The sequence below is a fragment of the Cyprinodon variegatus genome, unplaced genomic scaffold, assembly GCF_000732505.1.
Source record: "Cyprinodon variegatus isolate N-32 unplaced genomic scaffold, C_variegatus-1.0 Scaffold662, whole genome shotgun sequence".
NCBI lineage: Eukaryota > Metazoa > Chordata > Actinopteri > Cyprinodontiformes > Cyprinodontidae > Cyprinodon > Cyprinodon variegatus.
The window spans coordinates 334,082-347,785 of NW_015151115.1; the positions used below are offsets into that span (position 1 = coordinate 334,082).

Genomic DNA, 13,704 nt, shown 5'->3' on the forward strand with positions numbered 1-13,704 from the left:
TTTCCATTGTTTACTTTGCTGATGTCTGTCGCACTGGTGACATCATCAGCTCTAACTCTGCGTGATGGTTTCCCCATACACGCAGCGACAGGGGGACAGAGGGCTCGCAGCTTGCCAGCGAGGAGTTAGACCCAGCTTTTTTTGCCAGTTGGAAGGAAGCCCTAATGCTGATTGTTAGCGGGTCGACCCATGTTTGAATAATACTTGCTAACCCGTTATTTTCAGTGGGAAAGAGGCTTAAATGTACTTACGGGTACATGTGATATTCTTTACTTCCCATTCCCCAGATCTGCATGTAACGGTGTCTTCTTTCTCTATTTGATACTTTTCACGACAACGATAAGTCACAGAGGAGTTGGCCGAGTATTTCTTCTTATATGCCACAGTAACAATTGCATTCTCCACTTTGGGTGGTGGACCACAGTGTTTAGAAGTAGCTGTAAGACATAAAGAAACATTAAAGAGATAAAACTCTCTTTTAATATGTAATATTAGGAGTATTTCACAATGATAAGGTTGACTCACCACGACAGATTGTTTTTGGAGTAAAATTATAGAAATTCCATTCTCCATTTAGACAAGTTATCTCGGTAACTTCAGGAGTGTATCCTTCATTGCATTGAACCACAGCAGGACTTAGCACGACATTTAATCTTCCATTGGAAATTTCAGGCGCTTCTCCACACATGTCTTTCTCTTTAGGATTTCATCGCCAAAGCATATATTTGAAATATGAAACAAGATTTTTTGCATAAATATTTTATGTTGAACAGAAATGGTTTTAAGCTAGCTCATTCTACAGAAAGTTTGAAAACAAAGCATTATCTATCCAAAAACCAAGAGTTATCTATAATTGATGAACATCATACTGTACAACTTAAATCAGTCTAATATTTAAATAGCTGGAAACATAAATTTCCTTGAGTTGTTGACAAAGGAAGAATATAGAGCAATTACCTATACATGGAAGAAGTTTTTCCCAGTCACCGTCTTTACATTTGGCCTGCCCCCACCAGCTTTTGGTAGGAAGTTTGTAATTTTCGTTACAGGCAAAGTACAAAGTCCCTTCAAGAGGACCAACTGCAAATCCATTTCTGATCTGAGGTTTTTCACAAGGTCCTGTAAATCATCAAGGCAAAGGAAGGAATGTGAATTTCTGAAGCCTAATTAAGTACAATGACATTTAAGAGTGCTTAACATGAATAAAACAATTAAATAAAAAAATAATAAAAGAAGAATAAAGATGAAAAATTTTAAAAGAGAGTAGCAAAACAAATGAAGTGTATTAAAGGAAGTAAATACTGCATTTTAATGTTTGGTTCTAGATCTGGGTGTACAGAGGCTTAAATTATGAGACCTGAATGGTCTGGAGGTTGATACACTGAGAACAAATCTGTGACTGATGTATTTAGGTGCTGATCCATTCACTGATTTATAGACTACCGGTAACAGAGGGATTTTAAAGTCTATTCTCTGAGCTACAGGGAGCCAGTGGAAGGACTTCGGAACCGGGCTGATATGCTCTACTTTCGTAGTTCGAGCGAGCACATGGGCGTCAGCGTTTCAGATCAGCTGCAGCTGTCTGATGGACTTTGTAGGCAAACCTATGAACACACTGTTGCAGTAATAAATCCTACTAAATGCATGGATGATTTTTTTCTAGATCTTGCTAGGAGATTAGTTCTTTAATCCTGAAAATGTTCTTTAGGTGATAAAACACTGACTGCCATTATGCACCTCCAAAGGTTAAAGTCTGAGTCCATTATGGCTACGTTCACACTGCAGGCCTTGATGCTCAGTTCCGATTTTTTTGTGAAATGCGATTTTTTTGCATTGCCGTTCACATTTCCAAATATATGCGACTTGTATATAATCTCCTGGGTAAACTGCAGTCATAGAACGCAGGTGGGGGGTTTCAGGTCAGAGGAATGCGACCTGGCCGTTGAGACACAGGTTGGATTTTGAAAAGATCAGATTTGTATCGGATTCAGGACCACATAGCAAAGTGGCCTAGGTCGCATCTGAAAAAATCGTATCTGTATTGTTCAGACTGCCATGAAAAGATCAGATCCAGGTCGCATATGAGCCAAAAAATCTGAATTTTGTCTCTTTGGGCTGCAGATTGAACGTAGCCTATGACACCAAGATTTTGGCCATAATCAGTGGTTTCTAGCTGTAGTAGTTGAAGCTGCGAGCTAACTCTGGATTTCTCATCTGAAGATGCTTACCTCGGTTTTTATTCTTATTCAGTTGGAAGGAAAATCTGGATAGGTAAACAATGGAGAGCAACATGGAAGGGAGGAAGGACAAAGTAAATCTGCTTTATTGATTTGCTCTTTTGTCTGTCTGAATCCTCCTGCCAGCACAGCGCCATGTTTACTGAATGCAAGCAAAGTTGTTTTGGGTTATTTGATTGATTGGAGTGGTGTGTTAAGGTCCGTATGTTGCACTCAGTGGTATCATGTAAATGAGTGTGTCGACCCGGGTATGATGTTCTCACCATATGCCAATGGGAGCCGGGCCGTTTGAGGGCGATTTTAACCCTAGTTGTTTTCCGAGTCATCTGACCCAGGTCGACACAGGTCACTGCCAATAAAAGCTAATTGTTCCTATCTTTAAGTGTTTTTTTTTTGGCCAGTGTGAAAGTGGTATAAAACAGCTAAATCCTTCTTAATCATAGCCATGGATGGAGTAACTTAGATGCTGAACAATTTCTTCTTAACTGTTGCTCTTGTTTTTTTGTTTTTTTTTTGAGAATTTGGGCATTTTAACTATTTATCTTTGCTAGAGGCAGTATTTTTTGAAGTTAATATAAAGGCTGCTTTTCGTATACCTTGTATTTTCTCAGTAAAGAACCCTTCAAAGTCACTGCAGGCCTTTTTAGATTGGAGTTTACGGGCCATGGAGATTGAAGGGTTTGTTAACCTGTCGACTGTGGCAAAAAAGGCGCGAGCATTGTTAATGCTTCTGTTGATAATCTCAGAGAAGAAAGATTCTCTTGCATCTTTTAGTTATAAATTATATCTGTGAAGTCTCTTTTTTTGTGAACTTGGTCCATTCTTTTGCCACCTTTGTTCAACTTTTCGACACTCCCTCTTTTCTTTTCTCACTGCTGGAATATTTCTCCAAGGAGATTTCATTTTCCCAGAGAAAGCGATTAGAAAGGAAGTTATCAACAACTCATCAACAGAGTTACAGGGTAAAGTGGAAGCAGAAGGGTAAGCCTGAGTAAGGTTTTCATTTAATCTGTTTTGGTAATTAGATCGCTGGGAAAGACAGTTTCAGAGTAAGCTGAAAATTGTATGATGGGCCAACATCAGTTAAAAACCAGAAATTTTAGAACCTATAAAGTGATTAAAAAAAAAGTCAGATTTTAGTAAGAAATTGAATGTCGCTAACTATTGATCTCTGGGGCCTTCTTAATCTTTCAGAGTTAATTTTAACATATGAAATTATATTTCCTAAAAGTAACAACCAAAACTTATTTAAGAAAATCTATCCAGTTGCAATTACATGGACTGTATAATTTGAAGTAATTAACTAATACCTATTTTGCATACCCAAATGGAAAAGCAAATGACTGAGTAACTGTACCCAAATTACATGTGTAAAGTGGCAATAAATGTTTATTGACTCTGTAGATGTTATTCAAATATAGTTATATAGTAAAATAAATACATTCAAAATTAACATTACCTCGGCAAAGGGGTTTTGGTGCCCAGCCATCTCTAGTACATATTGCTTTTTTATCTCTACTTGCAGGCTGAGAGCCTGGGGCACAGTCATATCTTTGACTGTCACCTAATTTATTTCCTCTCCAAGCATCAACAGGCTTTTTCAAATGCTGTCCTTCAATCCATCTTGGGCATGTTACCTCTGGAGTGGAAGTAAAATACATGTTTTATTCAAATGCTAAAATAACCAAAGCTAATCATTTCATAGGACAAATAAAACAGCAACACTAAGACAAAAATCACAAAATTATTTTCTGATGTCCTTTAACCTTCTACATTTTGATACCTTGGCATACAGGATGCGTGTTCCATTTTCCATCTTCTTTGCAACTAAGATCTGCCACTGTTGTTCCAGTGTCCACGATCCAGTATTTCTCCCCACACGTGACTCTCAGTGTATCTCCAGGTATGAATACATTTGTGTATGGAGGGTCATATGTTGTTCCAGTGAGTGGTGGCAGAGTCAGTGAACATTGTACAGCTGGATTCATTGGACATAAAGCATTTTTCAGTTTTTGTTATGAACTGCATAATGTAGACCTTCTTTGTTACTTCTGTAAAAAAAAATCTGCATTTAGATAATACTCACGTTTACATGCAGGTGTGGGGCTCCACATTGGTTTTCCTGCAAACTTTGTGCATCTTGGAGGTCTCTCATCAGCCGGTATAAATTTAGCATCACATCTAAAATTTAAGGTCTCATGTTCTTTGTACTCCCGAGAGCCGCTAGGGACACTTCCGTGATCAATGTGAGGAACGGAACATCTTATTTCTGTTCACATCAAGCGTAAGTTTAACCAGATGTACAAACCTTATGGACTGCACATTTTGTTTACTGTTGCAATTTGCATTGGGTTTTGGTAAACAACAGCAAATATATAGCTAGTTAAAATATACCATTTTCATTTTAGTTAACATTCTTCATCATCTGTTCTCGGGAACTGCATGGTTAAGAAATGTCTAATAATTTTCTATTCAAAAGACAGCTTCTAGCCTATTTATGCTTTCAGTACCAGAATCTAACAATACCTTTGCAGTTTGGAATAGGCCCACTCCACTCTCCATCTTCTTGGCAAAATATCTCCTGTTGCCCATACAAGATTTCATCCCTTGACATGCAACTGAACCGAACAACACTGCCAGAGGTGGCTTCTTCAACATCCCCAAACACCTGGACATTATTGTCCACATGAAAAACTGGACATTTGGTGGCTGTAAAGACAAAGATGGAAACTCAAAACAAGGTAAGCTTTTGTGCATTATAAAGCATTTAAGCACAAGGATATTCCCTGTGATAAAATAAAAAGAGAGATTTCAAAGTGTGGTATAAAATTAAAACATGCAAAATTTAAGCTCAGTCTTAGAATGAGATGCATTCATTACTAATTAATGATTTGATGAAGAGTTTATTCATGAAATTCTTTAATTCTTATGTAGATTATTTTTTACTACTTGTTAGGGTGTCTTTTCTTTAGTGTAACAATGTGTTTTTGTGTTATGTTTTTTATTGGTGATGTTTGTATTATTCTCAGCTCTTTGTATCATTGGATACTATTTGTCCTTAGGGCACCAGATCCCCAAATTATACCCAAAGAACATATTTCATGGCACTGTTTTATTTTGGATAAAGACCCCGTACATAGATCTTTGAATATTTCCCTCTCAGTTCTTGTTTTTATCTATTTAAATATGCTATAAATGTTTCCTTGTATTGTCATTAAAACATTTTCTATGTTTCCTTTGAATATGTCAACATTTTAGTTAGCATACATGTATTCATTTAATTTAGGTCTGGACTGCCATGTCATTATAAAGCAATTATGTAGATTATCTGTGTATTTTTTTTTTAAATATAAAAACCCTGTGAATTTATAGCTAATTTGGACCCTGAGCAGTGGTAACAAAGATGGAAATTCTCCAAAAATAAAGCCAAAAAATGCTAGAGTAAGAAGGATGTTATTTTTTTATTTTTTTTTTTATTGATCTGTGTGTAATGCATAATTCATAGTAGATCAGGAACTGATCAACATTAAGAAATATGATGTGTTGAACTAGATCTGCTGCTTTCACAACTTTTGTGAGACACTTTTTTATGAAGTAGAGCATTCATTCATAAAATTGTTTTTTTGAATTCTTTAAATCAAAGTTTTTTGCCCAACAGCGATGATGAACTGCAAGGCAGCATTCTATATTCAGCTATTGCAGTATCTAGGCAAGAGCAGTCAGTCTGGTAAAGAATCTGGTTGCTATTCGAAATTGTAAAGGTTAACTTTTTTTGCAACAAAAATCTTACTAAAACTAGACTAAAATCTAAAAGGTTTTAGTCGACTAAAACGGACTACAACTATCTCATATCATAATGACTGAAATGTAGCTAAAACTATTAATAGTTTTGGTTCTAAAGACTAAGACAAAGGCTAAATCTAAGATGGCTGTCAAAAACAACACTGATATCTGGTCCCATTACTCACTATACACACCTGCTTAGCTCTGCCCAGTTATCATTACCTGCTTATCTGATCCATCTGCATTAGTCTCTATTTAAACAAACCTTCAGACCAGCCATCACTGCCAGATTATTTTTGATCTGTTGGTGAAAATTATTCTAGCGTTCCTGTATTCTGATTACTTGATCCTGACCTGTTCTGCCTCTTGACCTCTGAGCCTGCCTGTTCCAGTCTGATTGGTTTGCCTGACCTGTCTTCTGACTCCTGCCAGATAACTGCCTGTCTGTGTACCTCTGTACTTGGAACTGAAACCCGACTCTGTCCTGGATTCTCACTCAGCACCTCACTGTATTTCTGACCTCCTGGCTCTGACAACTGAACGCACCACTGACATCGGGTTTGGCTTCACCCTCTGGATTATCCTGCCTACATTCATCTGCTACAGTAGGTTCTGATCTCCTTCCTGTCCTCTGACCACCGACACAACAGTGTCTGGGACTGTCTGTGCAGAGACTGCTGCGCCGCGTTGGCAGCCGACCAGCTTGAACCATCCTTACCTTCTGGGCTTGGACTGAACTATAAGACCAGGCTAGTGAGTCACACGGTCGTTATCATCCACTTCCAGAAAGATGTGGTCACTAACCGGTTGTCTCCTCCTGAAGAAGTTCCCGCCTTAGATGGCTACGCTGCTCACTTCAGTTCAGTTTTCAATAGATGTTTTGAAAAATCTAACTGTTTGTTTGCCTTGAATACTGGATCCTACTGTTCTGAGCCAGACATGTGAGTAGCACTGAAACTAAATGCTGCCTCACTCTGTTAATTTTTGATCCTGGGAACACTGATTAAACAGCTCGCTGGTGACCTGAGGGGTGTAAATGGCATCTTAGACCTAAGCTTGAACATTCTATGTCAATGTAATGCAATAAATCAAAACTCCAATATTTTTAAGTGTTTTATAACAGGGGAATTTAAAGGTTTTTTTTTCTATATGACAATAACTTCCTCATCTATTTTAATGACTGATCAACTTCAAACACAGCTCATACCTTCACACACTGGAATGTTTCCATCCCAGCCATCTGCTGTGCAACGCCGCCGATTTGTTCGACTGACCATGTGATAACTGGAAAAGGTTTTCAATAAAACCAGTAAAATAAAAATAATAGATAAAATTAAATAATGAGAACGGTTAGGTTGCAATTTTTATCATACCCTCTGTTGCACTCGTAGACAACTTCTGATCCAAAGACAAAATCTGTTCCCTCGTTAAGTCGAAAATCCGCAAATTGGGCATCTCCAGGATGACCGCATGGTTTTGCTTAACATGTAGGGACAAGAACCAAACATGAATAAATATCCTGAGATAAAAAAAAACCTGAGAAAAGGAAGGATTTAATTTTAAAAAGTTTCTAACTTACGTTTGCATTTTGTGCCCCTAGGCTCCCAATTCCCCTCAGTGCAGATTATTTTGAAAAAGCCACTGTAGCCAACATTGCAGGGTATTCTCACTTGTCTTCCTCCTGCATAACTGGATTCCAGACCACTTGTGTCGAAATTGGAATCATAATCAGAGCTCTTTAGAAACTTTTCAATTGTACAGTCTGCGGGAGGGCAACATACTGTTATTGAACCTTCCTATCAAAAATTTATCATCAATATCATTTCTGAGTAAAACATTAAATTAATAATAATAAAAAAAAAACCTTACCTTTGCTTTCTACAGAGGTTAGTAAATGCAGCCACAACAGCAGGACACAGCTTTTGGCTATCATGTGCATTTTGACCTCCTACCCTGAACTACAAAACAGAACAAGGCACCACAGACAGCTACACTGTTATACAGAGAGGGAGCTCTGGATTTCACAACACAAAAAAGAAAACAAACTTGCACAATGATTGCACAAGTGGGTTGAGACTACACAATCACAGATGAAAGGAAGTGACCACAACAAGCTGAATAAAGCACTGGATTGATAGAGAATTAATAGCAAGACTAGATAACACTAGTAGACAAAAATAAAACCTTTATATTCTTTTTAAATATGGGTTATGATAAAATTAAATAAAGGGAGTCAGTAAAACCAAGCATTCTTGTAAAGTTTTGTTTGTTTGTTTTCTCCATTCCTGGTAATCATTTGCAGAAATCAATTGAGCAAGCAAAACCCAGTGAGATATCTTATTCAGCTCAAGTGTTATCATTGTCAATTTGATTTGATTTAAAATGTAAAGTAGCATAATTGAAGTTTAAATACTGTATATTTAAAATACACTACATATATATTAAGCTTTAAAGAAAGAAACAGCTGGCAATAAAGTGTGACAAACACGCAGAATTGATTGTGACCTGGTTATAAGAACAAACAAAACTGAATGTTCCATTGAGCAATACAGAAATTACCCACCTTTCTCTCAATACTGCCATTTGCACTTCTTTGAATTAGATGGTACAGCTCTTAGTTGCTTAAAAAATTACATGCACAAATAGAAAAGCCTAAAAACATCTGTTGCAGTGTAGTAGCAATAAACTTGTCAGCAGGAGAGCCCTGCTCAATTCGAGTGAAGAAAAACATTAACTTACATGCACTATGTATTGTTTTATGCACTTAATGAAACCAAGGTTTGGATTTTCTATCTCTACAACACCTTTTGATAAGGTTAATTTGTCTCTTTTCTAGACAGGGTAGTTTGTATGGGGTTCCTTAAACCCATTACATAAAAAGCTTACAGTACTGAAGCAGGTTAGATACACATCTTACATAGACACATGAACACAAAAGAACCATGGACATAGTTTGACCCAAAAAATAACCCCATAATCTAATTGGAAATGTGTGAGCTAAGCAGTGGCGGCTGGCCAATAGTGCTAGGGCGCAGCCCAACCCACCCAATGACCTTGAGACATAAAAAAACAAATATAAATTGAATAATAATATTCAAATATTTCAAAATATATTAATATATTTTTTAGATGTGCAAGAAAAATATTTAATCTCTAATAACGGGTAATGGTAAAAAAAAAAGAAGAAAGAAAAACAAAACATGTAAACGTTTTTTTTTAGATCGATCACATAAAAAAAAAGGGTTTTCATTTTTAGGATTTTATTTAGTGCTTTTTTTCTAGTGCTAACCCATATCCTCTGCTTCCCAAATACTCGGCTGTTTTATTTGATAGACAGTGACCTCTTGAGGTAATTATCAAATGTTACAACAGAATGCTTTTCGATCACTTCATTGCTTTAAAAAATATTATATCTTGCATGTACTTCATTTGCATAGTGCCTGCCCCCTATGCACTACATATTTAAATCAAATTCTGATATATTTTTTTTTCTTTATATTTTGTCAAAAAACAAAGATAAATTATAAGAAACATGGGCATAAACATTAGTTGAAATCAAATACATTAGCAGAAGAAGAATATGAAAAGAAGGTAGTTTTTGAAACTAAGAACTTAATTTTTATTATTCATTGTTACAGAAATATGGCAAACAAGATTTTTGTCATAAGGGATTAATATACATAGTTGAGTATATATCCATTTGATATAATTAAAATCTAATTCCTTATTATTTAAAGTGATATGTTTCAAAGTACGGTAGGCTATTTTTTCATCCATCGCCGTATCTTCCTTACTTTTTCTTAACATGGTTAATGACTATAACCAGTCACCAGCTAAAATTTGCTAAGTTATAGAGCTTATTTGATTACATGCACATGCATAAATATTTATTTTTTATTTTTCTGAGATTTTTTTATTTAAAACCTTTGGTTCTTAGAATGACAAAAAATTCAGATCAAGATTTTTAAATGTTGTGTACACTGGGTTTGTTTGTTGGGGTAACATTAAAGGAGACCACACAAGGATTTTCTGATTAAATGAAGATTGAATTTTATACTACAGAAATATAACCTGAAAAGAGAATACCGGTACCTGAAATAAGAAACCAAAATAGATTAATGCAAAACCCATAAGTAACCAGAAAATAGCAAATGCAAAACAAGATACAAACCAAACCAAATAGAGTTCTGAGGAGGAGTGGAAAAAGCGTTTCATCTGCTGCATGCATAGCAGCTTTAAAGCAGCAGAGCACCAATCAGGGTAAAACATAACACCTGCAGAGGTGTCTCCCGAACCCTACAAGGAAAAAAGGGCAGAGACCCACAGAAGCTGTAACATATAAATATCACAGAAGTTTGATAAACTTCAGCGAAATGTATTTTCATAAAATCCTAAACTTTGTATTAACCCTTCAGTGACTTAAAAAAAAAGAACAACTTTCAACTTTGCTGTAAGATGTTTACCTAAAACGTAGTGTTATAAATATGTTTTCAGAATCAGAATCAGAATTAAGATGTTTACCTAAAACGTAGTGTTATAAATATGTTTTCAGAATCAGAATATCACAGTTATAATGTGTAGATTTTTTTCAAAGAGGGGGAGATAGATGTACTGTATATGTTACCTTCAACATCTCCACATCAGGGATGACAAAGACAGCACTGATAAATGTACTTCATTACTTAACCCCTGCTCCAGTTAAGCAGTCCTGAAAAAAACAAACAAAAAAACTATATAATGTCAAATTTTATGTGTTTCCTTATATGCTTATGATATTTGATTGCCAATTTACTCAGGTCCCCTCCCCGATCTGACCAGTGAGGATATGTTTGGCTGCATGTCGTTATTTAACCGCTTGTTGTCTAGGTGGTGTCCTGAAAACGACGCGGCATCCTCTTTGACGAATTTTATTTTGTGGTCAACCGAGTTGATGTATCTTGTGAAAACTTCCACTTCTTTCAGCTGGATTTTGACACCAGGGTTTCTCCTACCGCCATCTTTAAATGTTTAACTTAGTTTGCAAAGTCTTTAGAGTTTTCTATGTGATGTGGTGTGTTTCCCATCAAGGGGGCTAAAATATTAGTAAGCTGTTTAGTAATATTGTATGTTACTGAGTTAATGCTGCTGACAATGGGTCTGAGTGGTGTTCGTTCCTTGTGAATCCATATAAATATTCACCTTCAGTATGGGTGGATTATTAAAGGAGAATATTATTTAAATCACTGGCAAATGCTGGCTGGCCTGTCTGAAAGTCACATTTGTTCATATTTCACAATGCAAGGAAAATTAATTAATTCTCTACCATTTATTCACCATTTATAAAGGTCACCATGCAGATATACAGTAGTCATTCAAGCCTTTCTCTCAGTTCCCAAAATTTCCACAAGAGTGCAGAAGAGATCCATAAGGTTTCTTAAGCCCTAAGCTGTAAAAAAACGTTATTTAAACAATGGGGTGTAATTCCACAAATTAATTATTACTTTTTAAACTAAAATTTTAATCTAAACACATTTGTAAAGGAACTAGAGATGCAAAGAAAGCTCCAGGTAACAATTTATTGTTTGGTTGATGAGTTGAGAAATTTTGTAGCAGAAGTCTTCAGGAACATGAAGTAACATATCCACATATCTTCTGTGCTCCATGACCCAGGCTATTCATTCTAGGGTTCAGTTTGTTTGACTACCTGTGTTCTAACAGCAAAGGCAATACCTGTTTTTATTTTTGTTGTCATAACTTGTTTTGGAAGGCTTGCTAAAAAAAAGCAAAAGCACAGTTTTAAAGTAGTACATGCAGAAAGAAAGTTATGCAGCATATTCATCAGCCAAGATAAGTTAATGCACATTTTATTCAGTATCTAAAATATTGTTTATATGAAGCCTCTGATTTGCAAACATAAAAATAATTTTATTAAACTTATTTAAATTTAATCCCAATAATGATTTGTTTTTTGTTTTAAGGTTTTCACAATTAAAAGTTGCTCTTTATTATAATTAAGTAGTAGATCATGTTGATCATTATCTCCTTGTTAATCAGTCTATCAATCGTACTCATTGCTGTTGTATTTATTAGCACAACTTCTTCCAAAGTCTGTTTGTGAATATTGTTACAGCATTTAGCACGTTGGGATAAGATAATCCTCGTCTGTTTATTTAACAGGATGAACATGATTATTTGAGGCCCCAGTAAATAAGCAGCTCAGTTCCCTCCAAGGACTCTGGCTTAGTACCAATAATATACAGTAAGCAGTAACAATAATTTATCAGGTTGTTGAACTGTGTGTCTCAAAGAGGGAGAAGCTCATTCGGCAGCAATGTTAATGACTCAAGATAAGATAAGACTTTGCTGTGGCTGCTTCTCTGGAGAATCTATTCTCATTCATGTTCCATTATTTCACTTACTTTGAACCTGTTGTTTCTAACAGCAGGAGAAGCAACAAAAGTGAAGTAATTCACAACACAAGTCATCTAAAGGCACTTTAAAGTTCACCAGATAATACAGTCAAATTGATTTAAAGTTTTCTATCAAAGGAAAGCCAGTTGATTGCATCGACTCATTGACTCGAATGCAATCCCTCACACTAAGCATGCTTGTAGCGACAGTGGAGAGGAAAAACTCCCTTTTAACAGGAAGGAACTTGCCCCTCTTCCTCACCGCCTCAGCCGTATCTACACCCACAGCTAGTTTGTGATTTTCCCTCTTGCGTTGTGGCATGGAAAAACATAGCACAGACCACACTTCAATATTGGGCATAAATCAAAAATATCTGCATCAGGCTCACTGCGACACAATGCTGTAGGAGAATAACCAGCGCTTTAGTCATGGGAAATGAAATGATGGATAGAGGCCTCATTTGTATCTCATTATGTTAATCAAGAAACAGCTCATGAGTAATTCTGGAAACCTGGCAGTAAGGCCGCCACTCCCCAAAGCAGGCTTTAGAGTGAAGGGTCTTGCCTACGGACCCAAACTGGCAGCTCATTCCCTCCAGCTGGGACACGAACCCAGCTCGCCAGCTGCATTTATACAACTCCAGTCTGCCACATGATGAAATTATTAAATCACACGTTTGTAGATGAGTAGACATCCATGGCTCCAGCCTTATCAAAATATTACACTTTTTAGATCAAGAACACCACTCTCAGTCCATTCCCAAATTTTTGCCATGTACATAATGAAGATGATTTTTTTTATCCTGTCAAAAGGAACTGTCCTAATTAGATAAACTGCTTGGGAAAACATTCTGTCCCGCATCAGGCAGTTATTATTAGGGTTTTAACTAGTGATGTTATGAGATGAGCCGAGGCTTTGAGGCGTGTGTCGAGTAATGGAGGGGGCGTTTCCCCGAAGCGCGTGTCAAGGTGTGATTCATTTAGAGGAGGGGCCAAAATTGATGACGTTCGAGGCATCGCTACCGTGATACCACGTGACCGCTTCGGGAAGTGGTTGAGAAAGCACAAAAATTTTGACAGGCATTTATACAACCTCAGTATTCAGTCAAGATGTGGGAGTTTGTAGGAGAGCTGCTGTCAGTTGAAAAGAGTTTGGATATATTCCAAGAATAGATTGGTTGGAAAAACAACCAATCTAGTTGCTTAAAACTAGTTTTGTTAGAGTAAACAATGTAGTGATCAAAATCCGAGCAAGCCACCGAACACAGTTGTAACGCTAGTTTTAAGTAGTATTT

At 36.5% G+C, this 13,704-nt stretch overlaps 1 protein-coding gene across 1 annotated transcript in view; it reads right to left on the minus strand.

The window, feature by feature from the left end:
- The window catches only part of LOC107096975 (complement factor H-related protein 5-like), a 19,994-nt gene extending 11,978 nt beyond the window's left edge, over window positions 1–8,016 (minus strand). Inside the window, exons 1-11 of the mRNA XM_015393910.1 lie at window positions 7,890–8,016; window positions 7,600–7,782; window positions 7,394–7,499; window positions 7,228–7,304; window positions 4,764–4,946; window positions 4,324–4,506; window positions 4,021–4,215; window positions 3,697–3,876; window positions 958–1,119; window positions 526–696; window positions 252–437 (exon numbers count right to left, since the gene is read on the minus strand). Coding sequence (XP_015249396.1) covers window positions 252–437; window positions 526–696; window positions 958–1,119; window positions 3,697–3,876; window positions 4,021–4,215; window positions 4,324–4,506; window positions 4,764–4,946; window positions 7,228–7,304; window positions 7,394–7,499; window positions 7,600–7,782; window positions 7,890–7,959 — 1,696 coding nt within the window. The 5' untranslated portion in view covers window positions 7,960–8,016. The remainder of the gene's footprint in view (window positions 1–251; window positions 438–525; window positions 697–957; window positions 1,120–3,696; window positions 3,877–4,020; window positions 4,216–4,323; window positions 4,507–4,763; window positions 4,947–7,227; window positions 7,305–7,393; window positions 7,500–7,599; window positions 7,783–7,889) is intronic.
- Window positions 8,017–13,704: the final 5,688 nt, after the last annotated feature.